Source organism: Macaca fascicularis, chromosome 9 (assembly GCF_037993035.2).
Source record: "Macaca fascicularis isolate 582-1 chromosome 9, T2T-MFA8v1.1".
Classification (NCBI taxonomy): Eukaryota; Metazoa; Chordata; class Mammalia; order Primates; family Cercopithecidae; genus Macaca; species Macaca fascicularis.
Genome location: NC_088383.1, coordinates 78135303 through 78151610, shown reverse-complemented (window position 1 = coordinate 78151610; position 16308 = coordinate 78135303). Strand labels below are relative to the sequence as shown.

General features: G+C 43.6%; 1 protein-coding gene across 7 annotated transcripts in view; it reads right to left on the bottom strand.

Moving 5' to 3' along the window:
* DNA2 (DNA replication helicase/nuclease 2) overlaps window positions 1-16308 on the bottom strand; it is a 65577-nt gene that overhangs the window by 3620 nt on the left and 45649 nt on the right. For 6 of the 7 annotated variants that reach the window (XM_045362073.2, XM_045362072.2, XM_045362071.2 and 3 more), the window contains 7 exons: window positions 16087-16196; window positions 14345-14569; window positions 8057-8250; window positions 7875-7964; window positions 7585-7789; window positions 2511-2600; window positions 1736-1918 (listed from right to left, as the gene is read on the bottom strand). In XM_045362073.2, the coding sequence (XP_045218008.2) occupies window positions 1736-1918; window positions 2511-2600; window positions 7585-7789; window positions 7875-7964; window positions 8057-8250; window positions 14345-14569; window positions 16087-16196 (1097 nt within the window). The remainder of the gene's footprint in view (window positions 1-1735; window positions 1919-2510; window positions 2601-7584; window positions 7790-7874; window positions 7965-8056; window positions 8251-14344; window positions 14570-16086; window positions 16197-16308) is intronic. The other variant, XM_045362074.2, reaches the window with a different exon arrangement.

Sequence of the window (16308 nt, the reverse complement as noted above, 5' to 3'; positions counted from 1 at the left end):
GAGGCAGACCCTGTCTTGGGGAAAAAAAAAAAATCAAACCTCAATTATCTATAAATTTGAAAGTATACAAGGAAGATCTTATACGAAACAGGCCTCAAATACAACAGCCAAGGGGTGGAAGCAACCATTCCATCTGACAGATGAATGGATAAATAAAATGTGGTACATAGAGACAATGGAGTATTATTCATTCTTAAAAAGGAAAGAAATTCTGTCACATACTACAACAGGATGAACTAGCTGGCTAAGTGAAATAAGTTAGTCACAAAAAGATAAATACTGTACGATTCTACTTATATGAGGTACTTAGATTAGTCAAATTCAGAGACAGAATGTAGAGTGGTGGTTACAGGAGCTTGGGGAAGAATAAAATGGGTGGTTAATCATGAATACAGAGTTAGATTTGAAAATGAAAAAGTTCCGGCCGGGCGCGGTGGCTCAAGCCTGTAATCCCAGCACTTTGGGAGGCCGAGACGGGCGGATCACGAGGTCAGGAGATCGAGACCATCCTGGCTAATATGGTGAAACCCCGTCTCTACTAAAAATACAAAAAACTAGCCGGGCGAGGTGGTGGGCGCCTGTAGTCCCAGCTACTCGGGAGGCTGAGGCAGGAGAATGGCGTAAACCCGGGAGGCGGAGCTTGCAGTGAGCTGAGATCCGGCCACTGCACTCCAGCCTGGGCGACAAAGCTAGACTCCGTCTCAAAAAAAAAAAAAAAAAAAAAGTTCCAGAGATTGTTGAACAACAGTGTGAATGTACTTAACACTAATTAAACCGTACACCTAAAAATGGTAAGATGGGCCGGGCACGGTGGCTCAGGCCTGGAATCCCAGCACTTTGGGAGGCCAAGGCGGGCGGATCACCTGAGGTCAGGGATTCGAGACCAGCCTGGACAACATGGTGAAACCCAGTCTCTACAAAAGTACAAAAATTAGCCAGGCATGATGGCGGATGCCTGTAATCCCAGCTACTCGGGAAGCTGAGACGGAAGAATCACTTGCACCTGGGAGAAAAGGTTGCAGTGAGCCGAGATCGCACTACTGCACTCCAGCCTGGGTGACAAGAGGAAATGCTGTCTCAAAAAAGAAAAAAAGAAAGAAAAAAGAAAAGAAAAAAATGGTAAGATATACATTTTATGTGTTCTTTTAAACCACAATTTTATTTTTTTAAAAAAATGGAATACATCTGCAGAATGTGCAATTTTGTTACATAGGTATACATGTGCCATGGCGGTTTGCAGCACTTACTGACCCGTCGATTAAGTTCCCTCCCCTCACCCCCAAGCCCCTAAAGGCCATGGTATATGTTGTTCCCCTCTCTGTGTCCACGTGTTCTCAATGTTAAACCACAATTTTTATTTATTTATTTATTTTTTATTTTTTATTTTTTTAGAGACAGAGTCTTGCTCTGTTGCCCAGGCTGGAGTACAATGGTGCAATTTCTGCTCACTGCAACCTCCACCTCCTGGGTTCAAGTAATTCTCCTGCCTTAGTCTCCCAAGTAGCTGGGAATACAGGCGCACACCACCACGCCCAGCTAATTTTTGTATTTTTAGTAGAGATGGGGTGTCGCCATGTTGGTCAGGCTGGCCTCAAACTCCTGACCTCAGGTGATCCACCCGCCTCGGCCTCCCAGGGGGCTGGGATTATAGGCGTGAGCCACCGCGCCTGGCCCACAATTTTTTAGAGAGAGAGAAATGCCCCAAATCAATCAGTAGCAAACACAATTAACTCACAGTTCCATCCTTATTACTTCTAACAAAAGATACTAGGACAATACTTTTGTCCCTTCCTTGGTATTTGTCTACTGTATTAACTTCGACCATTCCAATAGAAGAATGTGCCAATAAATCATTGATGATCTTTAACTGCTGCCTGTACGGTGCAATAATACCAATATCAGAGGGACTGCATCCAGCCTAAATAGAAAAAGACACAATTTAAAAGAAAGAAATCCTGATTAAGTTAAACTTGTCTGAATTTAATAATTAAATGCTTACATTATATGACCAACTGATGTTTATAACACTTTCCTATCTCAAAGACTGAATACAATTACTGAATTTGCTCTAAATTTGTCCGTATTTCCCATGATGAAATAATTCCTTAGACATTGCTCCCTTAATTTTGAGAGTTTCATGGCAATGTAATGGATTATATGCCATTAAAACAGTGCTCACACACACACAGTACAAAGAAATACATTTCACCTTCTGCTATTTATTTCACAGAAAAGTTTCCAATCCCCAATCCCTACTGTGACAATAGTCACAGTATTGTCGCAATTAGAATCAGCTGACATTACAAAAAGTTATTATCGTAAATGAAAACTCCAAATGTCATTATAAAATATTACATGTCTTAGATACATTTTCTCAAAATAAAAACAATGGGGCTTCAATCCCCTTATCTTAATAAATGAGAGTTAATGTCAGATCAGAAGTTTCTTACAGTCTAATATTCTATTATTCTGTACTTTAATATTTATTAGCCTTGAAAATTCTAAATTACCTTAATAAAAATGGAGGTTAGGAAAACTATGACCTTGGCTTCTGTTATATTGCTCACACCACCTTTTTCAACTTGTTCTGGTGCAGGAACCTAAGTAGAAAAATATACAGCCTGCTGATAATACAATCTCTAAAGTAAAGAGTACTATAAGTAAGCAAGTGGCCATTAAGACTGTACTACTGATTTGGAGATGAAAAATCTCTTTGTCTAAAAGATGAAGGTGAAAGAATCAACAAAAACGAATTATATTAATATTAGTCACTTTCAGAAAGCTACGCAGAGGCCATCTATCTTAAACATGCTATGACTGAGGCTAAAATACCTACAAAAGCTGATCACACACTGAACTTCACATACTTTACTTTGTTATCCCCCATTTTACAGGAATCAAAGGCAGAAAAGAATAAGTAACTTTCCCAAGGCCTCACAATAAACTGTGGCACTAGTATTTGAACTTAGGGTGGCTGGGCACGATGGCTCATACCTGTAATCCCAGCACTTTGGGAGACGGAGGCAGGCAGATCACAAGGTCAGGAGTTCGAGATCAGCCTGGCCAACATGGTGAAATCCCGTCTCTACTAAAAATACAAAAATTAGCTGGGCGTGGTGGCACGTCCCTGTAATCCCAGCTACTCGGGAGGTTGAGGAAGGAAAATCGCTTGAATCTGGGAGTCGGAGGTTGGGAGTCCAGCCTGGGAGTCAGAGTGAGACTCTGTCTCAGAAACAAACAAACTTAGATCTGGGTCTCATATCTATGCTCTTTCCATTTTCTTGTCCCCTTTTATACAAATAACGGAGCAGATAAAACTGCTGCCATACCTGATACATCTCTTCAAAGACTACTTTCCTCCTACATCATCCCTAAGCAAACTTGATTATTTTTAATACAACTTACTTGGAATCCTGATGGTAAAAAAGAGAAAATCCAAGTAGCAAAAATAAAGATTCTGAGCGATCACTGGTGAAGGAAATAAATGCAACTTACAATTAGTAAGCTAGAATCATGGTTTATGAAAGCTGTCATTTGTGGCCAGGTGTGGTGGCTCACGCCTGTAATCCCAGCACTTTGGGAGGCTGAGGCAGGCAGATCACAAGGTCAGGAGATCGAGACCATCTGGCTAACAAGGTGAAACCCTGTCTCTACCAAAAATACAAAGAATTAGCCAGGCGTGGTGGCAGGCGCCTGTAGTCCCAGCTATCTGGGAGGCTGAGGCAGGAGGATGGCGTAAACCTGGGAGGTGGAGCTTGCAGTGAGCCGAGATCGCGCCAGCCTGGGCGACAGAGCAAGACTCTATCTCAAAAAAAAAAAAAAAAAAAAAAAGAAAGTAGTCATTTGTGAAATGAGTTTATCTGAATCAGTTTTCCAAAGTCTGCCTGCGCCTAGGTGTTAAGATAAAATAAAATTCTTCAACCTGAGTTGTTAAGGGTAGTATCTATGAGATGAAAATTCCATCACAGACATGTAGTAGAGCCCTATTTTTAACAACCAGCTTTGAGAAATGCAGACAAGGGCATTAAAAACACACACACACACACACACACACACACACACACACACACACATATATCAAGCTGGCTCCATCCATCCATCTTTTTCATTTATTTTATTTTTATGTTTTTGAGATGGAGTCTCGCTCTGTCGCCCAGGCTGAAGGGCAGTGGCGTGATCTCGGCTCACTGCAACCTCAGCCTCCTGGGTTCAAGCAATTCTCCTGCCTCAGCATCCTGAGTAGTTGGGATTACAGGCGTGCGCCACCAGGCCCAGCTAATTTTTGTATTTTTGGTAGAGACGAGGTTTCACCATGTTGGTCAGGCTGGTCTCAAACTCCTGAACTCAGGTGATCTGCCTGCCTCGGCCTCCAAAGTGCTGGGATTGCAGGCATGAGCCACCCAATCCGGCCATCCATCTGTTTTTTTTTTTTTTTTTTGAGACAGTTTCACTCTTGTTGCCCAGGCCAGAGTACAATGGCGCAATCTCAGCTCTCTGCAACCTCCGCCTCCTGGGTTGAAGCAATTCTCCTGTATCACCCTCCCAAGTAACTGGGATTACAGGCATGTGCCACCACACCCGGCTAATTTTAGTGGAGACGGGGTTTTTCCACGTTGGTCAGGCTGGTCTCAAACTCCCGACCTCAGGTGATCTGCCTGCCTTGGCCTCCCAAAGTGCTGGGATTATAGGCATGAGTCACCGAGCCCGGCCGCCAGCCATCCATCTTAATAACAGGAGACAATGATTTTAGAGTAATATGCTCATATAATTGGTTGCTATATCCTTATTTTATTTTCTTGAGACAGGGTCTTGCTCTGTTGTCCAAGCTGGATTGCAGTGGTGCAATCATAGCTCACGGCAGCTTCAACCTCTGGAATTCAGTGATCCTCCTGCTTCAGCCTCCTAAGTAGCTAGGACTGCAGGTGCACAATGCCACACCAGATAATTTTTTTGTTTGTTTGTTTTTGAGACGGTGTCTCGCTCTGTGCCCAGGCTGGAGTGCAGTGGCAGGATCTCAGCTCACTGCAAGCTCCGCCTCCCGGGTTCACGCCATTCTCCTGCCTCAGCCTCCCGAGTAGCTGGGACTACAGGCGCCCGCCACCTCGCCCGGCTAGTTTTTTGTATTTTTTAGTAGAGACGGGGTTTCACCGTGTTAGCCAGGATGGTCTCGATCTCCTGACGTCGTGATCCACCCATCTCGGCCTCCCAAAGTGCTGGGATTACAGGCTTGAGCCACCGCGCCCGGCAATTTTTTTTTTTTAAGTTCGGAGACAGAGTCTCGCTCTGTCGCCCAGGCTAGAGTGCAGCGGCGTGATCTTGGCTCACTGCAACCTCTGTCTCCCAGGTTCAAGCGATTCTCCTACCTCAAGCCCCCTGAGTAGCTGGGACTACAGGCAAGCACCATACCCGGATAATTTTTTTATATTTTTAGTAGAGACAGGGTTTCACCGTGTTGATCAGGCTGGTCTTGAACTCCTGAACTCAAATCATCCGCCTGCCTCAGCCTCCCAAAGTGCTGGGATTACAGGCATGAGCCACCATGCCCAGGCACATCTAGATAATTTTATAAAGAAATTTTTTTTCTTTTTTTTAGGAACAGGGTCTCACTATGTTGCCCAGGCTGGCCCTGAACTCCTGGCCTCAAGTGATTCTCCTGCCTCAGCCTCCCAAAGTTGCAGGATTATAGGCATGAGCCACCAAGCCCAGATGGTTACTATATTTTTATTTGAACTTATGTAAAGACTTCCAACTCAATGCTGAGAAACACTACATAAAGCAAAATGTAGAAATATAGGGTAAAAACTTAATTCTTAGTTCCCAGAAATAAGAATCAAGTCATTTAAAGTCCTTGTGAAAGGCCAGGCGCCGTGGCTCACGGCTGTAATCCTAGCACTTGGGGCAGTGGAAGAGGGCATATCACTTGAGGCCAGGAGTTTGACACCAGCCTGACCAACATGGTGAAACTCTGTCTCTAATAAAAATACAAAAAATTGGCTGGGCGTGGTCGTGTTTGCCTGTAATCCCAGCTGCTTGGGAGGCTGAGGCAGAATTGCTTCAACCTGGGAGGTGGACGTTGCAGTGAGCTGAGATTGCACCACTGCACTCCAGCCTGGGTGACAGAGCAAGACTCTGTCTCAAAAAAAAAAAAAAAAGTCCTTATGCAGATTTCTGTTTAATGATTGGTTTGTAAAAAGGTCTTCGTGTGCATTTGTGGGGGAGGGAGGTTATAAGAAACCTCCGTACCTTCCACATAATTTTGCTATGAACCTAAAACTGTTCCAAAAGAAAATAAAACCTTTTTTTTTTTTTTTTTTTGAGACGGAGTTTCACTCTGTCACCCAGGCTAGAGTGCAGTGGTGTGATCTCAGCTCACCACAACCTCCGCCTCCCAGGTTCAAGCAATTCTCCTGCCTCAGCCTCCCAAGTAGCTGGGACTACAGGCGCCCCACACCCAACTAAGTTTTGTATTTTTAGTAGAGATGGGGTTTCGTCATGTTGGCCAGACTGGTCTCGAACTCCTGACTCCAGGTGATCCACCCACCTCGGCCTCCTAAAGTGCTGGGATTACAGCCATGAGCCACTGTGCCCGGCCTTAAAGTCTATTTTTAAAAAAGTCTTTAAAAGGACATCGATTTATTATACTCACTGTCCATTTGTAAACCCAGCCCTTTGATAGTATCAGTGCAAATTCCTTTTCTAGGAAATAGAATTATATCCTTGAGTTCACTTTGTGGCTTTCCTTCTTCAAAAGTCAATTTTGACATCTACTGACCTCCAGAATAAACCTCCCCCCAAAAATATTCAACCTATAGAAAGAAAGACTATTTCGGGCCAGGCACATTGGCTCACACCTATAATCCCAGCACTGTGGGAGGCCGAAGCAGGCAGATCATTTGAAACCAGGAGTTCAAGACCAACCTGGCCAATATGATGAAACCCTATCTCTAGTAAAAATACAAAATTAGCCAGTGTGGTGGTGGGTGCCTGTAATCCCAGCTACCTGGGTGGCTGAGGCAGGAGAACCGCTTGAATCTGGGAGGAGGAAGTTGCAGTGAGCCAAGATCGTGCCACCTGGGCAACAGAGCAAGACTGTGTCTCAAAAAAAGAAAAAGAAAAAGAAAGGAAAAAGAAAGAAAAGACTATTTTGGGTTGAAGTGTGAGAAGTACATTAGTTTTGCCTTTTTATCCCCCCAGAGATGGAGTCTCACTCTCACCCAGGCTGGAGTGCATTGGCACAATCTCGGCTCACTGCAACCTCTGCCTCCCAGGTTGAAGCAATTCTCATACCTCAGTCTCCTGAGTAGCTGGGATTACAGGCGCCTGCCACCATGTCCAGCTAATTTTTGTATTTTTAGTAGAGACAGAGTTTCACCATGTTGGCCAGGCTGGTCTTGAACTCCTGACCTTGTGATCCGCCCACCTTGGCCTTCCAAAGTGCTGGGATTACAGGTGTGAGCCACCGTGCCCGGCCTAGTTTTGCCTTTTAACTGATAAGCTCTAATCAGGGCATATGCTAATGCAAACTGAGAAATTTAAATAATAAGACAAAATGACAAAAACTAAAGAGAAAAAAATTTTTTTTACCTTGTCTGTATTAAGAAAACAAACAGGATTGTTGGGTTCAAATACTCCCATCAGCCAAGGATTATCAGAATAGTCAGCATAAAATTCCAGGTCCAGTTTCACATCTTTAAAGTGAGGTAGGTTTATCACTGCATTGGCCACTTTGTCTGATCCACACTCCAGCTTGCCCTCATAGGTCAGTTTATTACTTAAGGACATAATTTTACTAAGGGAATTACAAAAGATAATGTTAGTTTCAGCAGACGGAAACAAATATGAAAACCACTCCCAGCTAACACTGTTACAAATACCTGTTCATTCTGTACTGCACGGTTAACTGTACAACAGCATTCTTACTCTGCTCCAGCCTCTTGAATAAGCTTTCACTCATGCCAAGAGCTCTGTCAACAAATCAGATTCAGATTTATCAGTGTACTAAATATACTCCTTGAAAAGAATCTGGTTCAAAATTAACACTTAAATGTCTGCCTACCTTGCTTCACGGTTTAGCACCAGGGGAGGAAGCTGCTGATGATCCCCCACTAACACAAATCTCCGTGAAAAAAAAAGGGGGCCCAGACAAATTGGTTGGCTGATTTGAGAGGCTTCATCCACAATACAAAAATCAAAAATTTTACGGGAGAATATTGGATGGTTTATTCCCATACATGTTGTTGCAACTATAAGCTAAAAACAAGGAAAACAGATCAGTTATTTAATATGTAAAAGAAATGTAGCTTTGTTTCTCTCATTTTTGAAATGAAAAGATCAAAAGGTTTTTGTTCTATGGCATCAGGAATTCTTCGATATTATTTAATTCCAATGCTCACATTCGGATATTTCCCTGTGGAAATCTGGAACATTCAAGAGGCAGTAAGTTAGTTAGGTTGTTTTTTTTTTCTTAATGTCAACCAGGACATTGCTTCTGGGAAAATGGAGTACTTTGCCTTATTCTTTCCACAAACACAACTAAAATCCTTATGCATTATGTATATAAAACAAACAAAAGAAGACTCTGAAAGGTGGACAGAAGGCAGACTAGCTAGGGAGCTTAGGACCAAAGAAACAACATGGTAGTTGATTCCCTGGGCTTTCTTTTTGCCTCATAGATCCCAGATTTGGAACTGAGAGAGCCACAACCCAGAAACACCAGCGGGTGCTGACTAAAAACAGCTGCAACCAAAGTCTGCTCTCTTTAGCTGAAGGAACAGGAAAGGGAAAGCCTAGCTAGACAGAAAATTTTCACACAATAACCACTCTAGCCACATATCGCAGGAAAAAAAGTATAGCCCCACAACCACAGACACCAGCAAACACTGAGGAGGGTAGATCTCTGCCCTTCTCAAGGCTGTAACAAGGTGCCCCACACCCCACCAGGCTGGTGTCAGAGAAAGCCAAGTAGAGTCAGGTCTTTCATCCCTGATGACTGGTAACTGGTACCAACCCCACATGTTAGTAGAGACCACATCAGAAGCCTAGACTTCCACCCCTACCAAGCAGACCCAGCGGTAATGAGGAACCTCGCATTTCGGTCAAAGAGGACTGAGTGGTGAACCCAGACTCTGATTCCCACCTGGCAGTAATGAAATGGTACCCCCTCTTCCCCCACCACGGCAGTGTGAGAGGAAGCCAGCTAAAACAGAAGTTTTCAGTCACAATAAAATATGCTCATGTTTCAATAAAAAAAACAATCATTATAAGACGAACCAGGAAAATCTCAAGCTCAATGAAAAAAGATGACAATCTATAAATGCTGACACCAGAATGACAGAGATGTCAGAACTATCTGACCAAGATTTTAAAGTAGGCATGGTAACAACATTTTAACGAGTGATTATGAACACACTTGAATATGAATCAAAAAACAAAGTCTCGGTCAATAAATAGAAGATAAAAGGAGCCAAATGGAAATTTTAGAACTAAAAATATGATAACTGGGCCAGGCGCAGTGGCTCACGCCTGTAATCCCAACACTTTGGGAGACCAAGGTGGGCAGATTGCTGGAGCTCAGGAGTTTGAGACCAACCCGAGCAACACGGTGAAAACCTGTCTCTACAAAAAATACTAAAATAAGCTGAGCATGGTGGCATACATCTATAGTCCCACCTACTTGGAGGGCTGAGGCAGGAGGATCACTTGAGCCAAGGAGGTCGAGGCTGCAGTGAGCCATGATCATGCCACTGCACTCCAGCCTGGGTGACAAAGTGAGTCACTGTCTCAAAACAAAACAAAACAAAACAAGCCTGAGGCCACTGGTAGCCAGAGGGTCACCATGAAGTTCAATCCCTTCGTGACCTTGGACCGCAGCAAAAACCACAAACGTCACTTCAATGCCTCCTTGCACGTGCACAGGAAGATCATGTCATCCCGCTCTCCAAGGAGCTGTGGCAGAAGTACAATGTCCACTCCATGTCCATCCGCAAGGATGACGAGGTCCAGGTAGTTCAAGGACACTACAAAGGTCAGCAAATTGGCAAGGTAGTCCAGGTGTACAGAAAGAAATATGTCATCTACATCAAGCAGGTGCAGCATGAGTAGGCCAACAGCACAACCGCCCATGTGGGTACTCATCAGAGCAAGGTGGTTATATTTTGTATTTAATAAAAATACAAAAAATTAACCAGGCATGGTAGTGCATGCCTGTAGTCCCAGCTACTTGGGAAGCTGAGGCATGAGAATCATTCGAACCTGGGAGGCAGAGGTTACAGCAAGCCAAGATCGGGCCATTGCACTCCAGCCTGGGTGACAGAGGAAGATTCTGTCTCAAAAAAGAAAACCTTCAGCATCTGGGGCCAGACAGAGTTCTTAGACTTGAGACCAAAAGTATAATCTATAAAAGGAAAAAATTTATATACCGGACTTCCTCAAAAAAAACCTTTTGCGGCCAGGTACAGTGGCTCATGCCTGTAATCCCAGCACTTTGGGAGGCTGAGGCAGGAGGATCACCTGAGGTCAGGAGCTTGAGACCAGCCTGGCCAACACAGCGAAACCTCATCTCTACTAAAAATACAAAAATTAGCCAGGCATGGTGGCTCATGCCTGTAGTCCCAGTTACTTGAAAGGCTGAGGCAGGAGAATTGCTTGAACCTGGGAGGCAGAGGTTGCAGTGAGTGGAGATCACACCACTGCACTCCAGCCTGGGTGACACAGTAAGTGTCTGTCTCAAAAAATAAATAAATAAAACCACCTTTTGCTCTGCATAAGACCCTATGAGGAGGATAAAAAGCAAGTGATAGAGTGAGAGAAAATACCTGCAAACCACATATCCATTAAAGGGCTACTATTAGAATATACATCTTAAAAATTCTCAAAACTCAACACTACAAAGCATATAATCCAAAATGGGCAAAAACATGAAGAGGAGATACAGATGACAAATAAGCACATGAAAACCTCATTATGGGCCGGGTGCAGTGGCTCAAGCCTATAATCCCAGCACTTTGGGAGCCTGAGGCGGGTGGATCACCTGAGGTCAGGAGTTCGAGACCAGCCTGGCCAACATGGTAAAACCCTGTCTCTACTAAAAAAAAAAAAAAAACAAAAAACATGTGGCGCATGCCTGTAATCCCAGCTACTTGGGAGGCTGAGGCAGGAGAATCACTTGAACCTGGGAGGCAGAGGTTACAGTGAGCCAAGATCACGCCACTGCACTCCAGCCTGGGCAGTAACAGGGAAACTCCGTCTCAAAAACAAAACAAAAAAAAATCCACCACATTATGGCTGGATACACTGGCTCACACCTGTAATTCCAACGCTTTGGGAGGCAGACAGAGGTAGGAGGATCACGTGAGCCCAGGAGTTCAAGATCAGCCTGGACAACATTAAAAAATTTAAAATATTTAGGCAGGCGAGGTGGTACATGCCTGTATAGTTCCAGCTACTCAGGAGGCTGAGGCAGAAAGATCACTTGAGCCCAATAAGTCAGGGCTGCAGTGAGCCGTGGTCTCACCAGTGCACTCCAGCCTGGGCAACAGAGCAAGACCTTGTCTCAAACATACATACGCACATACACACACACACACACACACACACACACACACACATTTTAACTACTGGGTAAATGCAAATTAAAATCTCCAAACACCTACCAAAATGGCTAAAATTAAAAATAGTATCAGTTGGGCATGGTGGCTCACGCCTCTAATCCCAGCACTTTGGGAGGTCAAAGCAGGTGGATCATGAGGTCGGGAGTTCAAGACCAGCCTGGCCAACATGGTGAAACCCCATCTCTACTAAAAATACAACAAAATTAGCCAGGCGTGGTGGCACATGCCTGTAATCCTAGTTACTCAGGAGGCTGAAGCAGCAGAATTGCTTGAATCCGGGAGGCGAAGGTTGCAGCGACCTCAGATTGCACCACTGCACTCCAGCCTGGGTGCCAGAGCGAGACTCCATCTCAGAAAAAAAAAAAAAAAAAAAAATAGTATCGCCACCAAATGCTGAGGAGATCACTCATACATGTAAAATGTTCCTACTTAGAAAAACACTTTGGCAGATTAAAAAAAAAAAAAAATGAACACACAACTACTAATCAATTCAGAAATCGTACTACTGGGAATTTATCCCAGGGAAATGAAGACTTACGTTACACAAAAACCTGTAACATGAGTGTTTACAGCAGCTTTATTCATAATATCTGAAAACTGGAAACAATCCAAATTTTCAGAGGGTGAATGCTTAAACACAATGCAGTACATTCATATTTTGGAAAAATACTTGGCAACAAAAAGGAACAAACTATTAATAGATACAACTATCTAGGGGAAGCTCCGGATAATCAGGCTGAGTGAAAAACACCAATCCCAAAAGGCTACTGCATTTAGGTAACATTCTCCAACGACCAAATTATGAAAATGGAGATCAGAGTCTCAGAGTTATGGCTGTCAGAGGTTAAAGAGGGGCAAGGCAGGACAGAAGTGGATACAACTAAAAAAGTGCAACACAAGGAATCTTGTGGTAATAGAATAGGGACTGTATCAATGTCAACATCCTGGGTGTGACATTGTACTACAGATTTGCAAGATGTCACCACTGGATAAAGGCGACACAAGCTCTCTCTAGTATTTCTTACAACTGCATGTGAATCTACAATTACCTTAAAATAAAACATTTAATTTAATAAAAATGTTAACCCGATATACATCTTAGCCAGTTCTAAATTTATAAATAACAGGAACAGATATTAGACAAAAATATGCTAGCATTAGACAAAGGAGGTAAAGGTAAAGGAACAATCTATTAAATCTAATTCTTGGGAAATTTTTTAAAGACAAAAATATCAGTTAAACCAGGCACTACAGCCGCACCCATAATCCCAGCTACTTGATGGAAGGTTCGCTTAAAAGAAAAAAAAAAAAAAAAAAAAAAAAAAAAGCTGGGCGCGGTAGTTCACGCCTGTAATCCCAGCGCTTTGGGAGGCCGAGGCAAGAGGGTAACCTGAGGCCGGGAGTGCGAGATTAGCCTGACCAACATGGAGAAACCACACCTCTATTAAAAATACAAAATTAGCATGGTGTGGTCACGCATGCCTGTAAATCCCAGCTACTTGGGAGGCTGAAGCAGAAGAATCACTTGAACCCAGGAGGCAGAGGCTGTGGTGAGCTGAGATGGCGCCATTGCCCAGCCTGGGCAACAAGAGCGAAACTCCATCTAAAAAAAAAAAAAATTAGCCGGGCGTGGTGGTGGGCACCTGTAGTCCCAGCTGCTCAGGAGGCTGAAGCAGGAGAATGGCGTGAACCCGGGAGGCAAACCTTGCAGTGTGCCGAGATTGCGCTGGTGCACTCCAGCCTGGGCGACAGCAGTATAGGCCGGGCGCGGTGGCTCAAGCCTGTAATCCCAGCACTTTGGGAGGCCGAGACGGGCGGATCACAAGGTCAGGAGATCGAGACCATCCTGGCTAACCCGGTGAAACCCCGTCTCTACTACAAAATACAAAAAACTAGCCGGGCGAGGTGGCGGGCGCCTGTAGTCCCAGCTACTCGGGAGGCTGAGGCAGGAGAATGGCGTGAACCCGGGAGGCGGAGCTTGCAGTGAGCTGAGATCCGGCCACTGTACTCCAGCCTGGGCGGCAGAGCCAGACTCTGTCTCAAAAAAAAAAAAAAAAAAAAGAACTGCCAGTATAAATAAACATTAAATAAGAAAATAAAATAAAAGTTAGGTTCTATATAAAAGCCTAGAGACAGTCATCACAAGACTATTAAGTACCATTGCTTCTAATTCAAACTTGCTAAGAAACCCTGATTTTTTTTTTTTTTTTGACCTGGAGTCTCGCACTGTCGCCTCGGCTGGAGTGCAGTGGCGCGATCTCGGCTCACTTCAACCTCTGCCTCCCAGGTTCAAGCGATTATCCTTGCCTCAGCCTCCCAAGTAGCTGGAATTACAGGCACCCGCCACCACACCCGGGTAATTTTTTTTTGTATTTTTAGTACAGACAGGGTTTCACTATATTGGCCAGGCTGGTCTCGAACTCTTGACGTCATGATCCGCCCACCTCGGACTCCCAAAGTGCTGGGATTACAAGCGTGAGCCACCACGCCTGGCTGAAATCCTGATAATTACCAGTTTTCTAGGATATTTGAAACTAGAAGAGAGCCCTAAATAATAAACCCAAAATCTTATTTCAGTTCAGAAGGAAACAGCAAACTATAAGGCAATAAACTGGTCGTATAGTACATATAACATGTGCAAATTCAGTCAATGTGACTAAAATCACAAGAGTTTCTCCCCTCATTCTGGCTGTGGACATTAACTGTTAGCATTATTATACAATAATTGTGCTTACTTGACTATTGTAGAGTTCTTCTAGAAGAGCTAAGGATTTAATGGACTTTGATCTGCAAATTTCTTGCTCTGTAAATTGCTGGATAGCTGGATGAACCTTCTGAGTCTGACCCAAACGCAAAAATCCTATTTTAAACTTGGCTAACTTCAAAAGAATATTGTCAACAGCAGAGTGTGTATAGCTGGTCAACAAAACGCTAAAACCACAGGCATAGAGAATTCTTACCTAATAATGGGTAAGAGAAAAAAGAAAAAACAGCCTTACTTTTAATTCCAGATAATTTTTAACATGTTTATAAATTTAACAAGAACCATATCTAAGAGCTGATTTTAAAAAAATTATGAAGCCAAAACATTTTACAAAAATCACATGACAATATTATACGTTATTAATAATACATCAATAATATGTCATAGGCCAGGCATGGTGGCTCATGCTCGTAATCCCAGCACTTTGGGAGGCTGAGACAAGTGGATCACTTGAACCCAGAAATTCAAGACTGGCCTGGGCAACAAAGTGAGATCCCATCTCTTTTAAAAAAATTTTTTTTTAATTAGCCAGGTGAGGTGGTACACCCCTGTGGTCCCAACTACTTGGGAGGCTCAGGAACGAGGACTGTTTCAGCCCAGGAGGTTGAGGCTGCATGAACTGTGATCATGCCACTGCATTCCAACCTGGTCTCAAATACCAACCCTCCTGACTCAGACTCCCAAAGTGCTGGGATTACAGGTATGATCCACCTCGCCTGGCCCACATAACAAGACTCCGTCTCAAAAAAAAAAAAAGAAAAAAAAAGAAATTTACTGACATGGAAAAAAAAAATCCAAGAAAAATCTCTAACTTTTTTTTTTTTTCTTTAGGACAGAGCTTTGCTCTTGTTGCCCAGGTTGGAGTGCAATGACATGATCTTGGCTCACTGCAATCTCCACCTCCTGGGTTCAAGTGATTCTCCTGCCTCAGCCTCCCAAGTAAAGCTAGGACTACAGGCGCCCGCCACTACGTCCGGCCAATTTTTGTATTTTTAGTAGAGATGGGGTTTCACCGTGTTGGCCAGGCTGGTCTCGAACTCCTGACCTCAAGTGATCTGCCTGCCTCAGCCTCCGAAAGCGCTGGGATTACAGGCATGAGCCACCATGCCCAGCCTCTAACATCATCTTTAAAGGGAAAAGAAAACATACAGTGGGCCGGGCGCGGTGGCTCAAGCCTGTAATCCCAGCACTTTGGGAGGCCGAGGCGGGTGGATCACGAGGTCAGGAGATGGAGACCATCCTGGCTAACATGGTGAAACCCCGTCTCTACTAAAAATACAAAAAACTAGCCGGGCGTGGTGGCGGGCGCCTGTAGTCTCAGCTACTTGGGAGGCTGAGGCGGGAGAATGGCGTGAACCCGGGAGGCGGAGTTTGCAGTGAGCCGAGATCACGCCACTGCACTCCAGCCTGGGAGACACAGTGAGACTCCGTCTCAAAAAAAAAAAAAAAAAAAAGAAAACATACAGTGATTTATATCACATACCACTAACGGAAAGAGATCTTAGAAAATTCTAAATGCAAGAAACCTACAACATGATTACAACTGTTTGTGATTCGGCTTTACTATTTCTCATGTCATTCCAAAAAGTTCATTTGAAACAATGACAGTTTGAATTAAAATTCAGCCCTTTTGATATTAAATATTACATCCTCTGAACTGAGGAGAAGCTGATACAAATATTTCGTTTCTAAGCAGAAGAATAATAATCTTACGAGAGTACATATCGTAGTTGTTTTTCCTGTCCCAGGCATTCCCACGACGAGTGTGTAGTCTTTTGAAAGCAGTACCTTTTTCATCGCTTGCCTCTGAGGCTTATTCAAACCTACATTTAAATTCAAAAATAACAGGAAAAAGAGTGTTGAATTTCAAAGGAAAAGTTAATTATTTTATCAGAAAAGCAGTCTCTATTCAAGTCTATTCTTCAATACAAAACC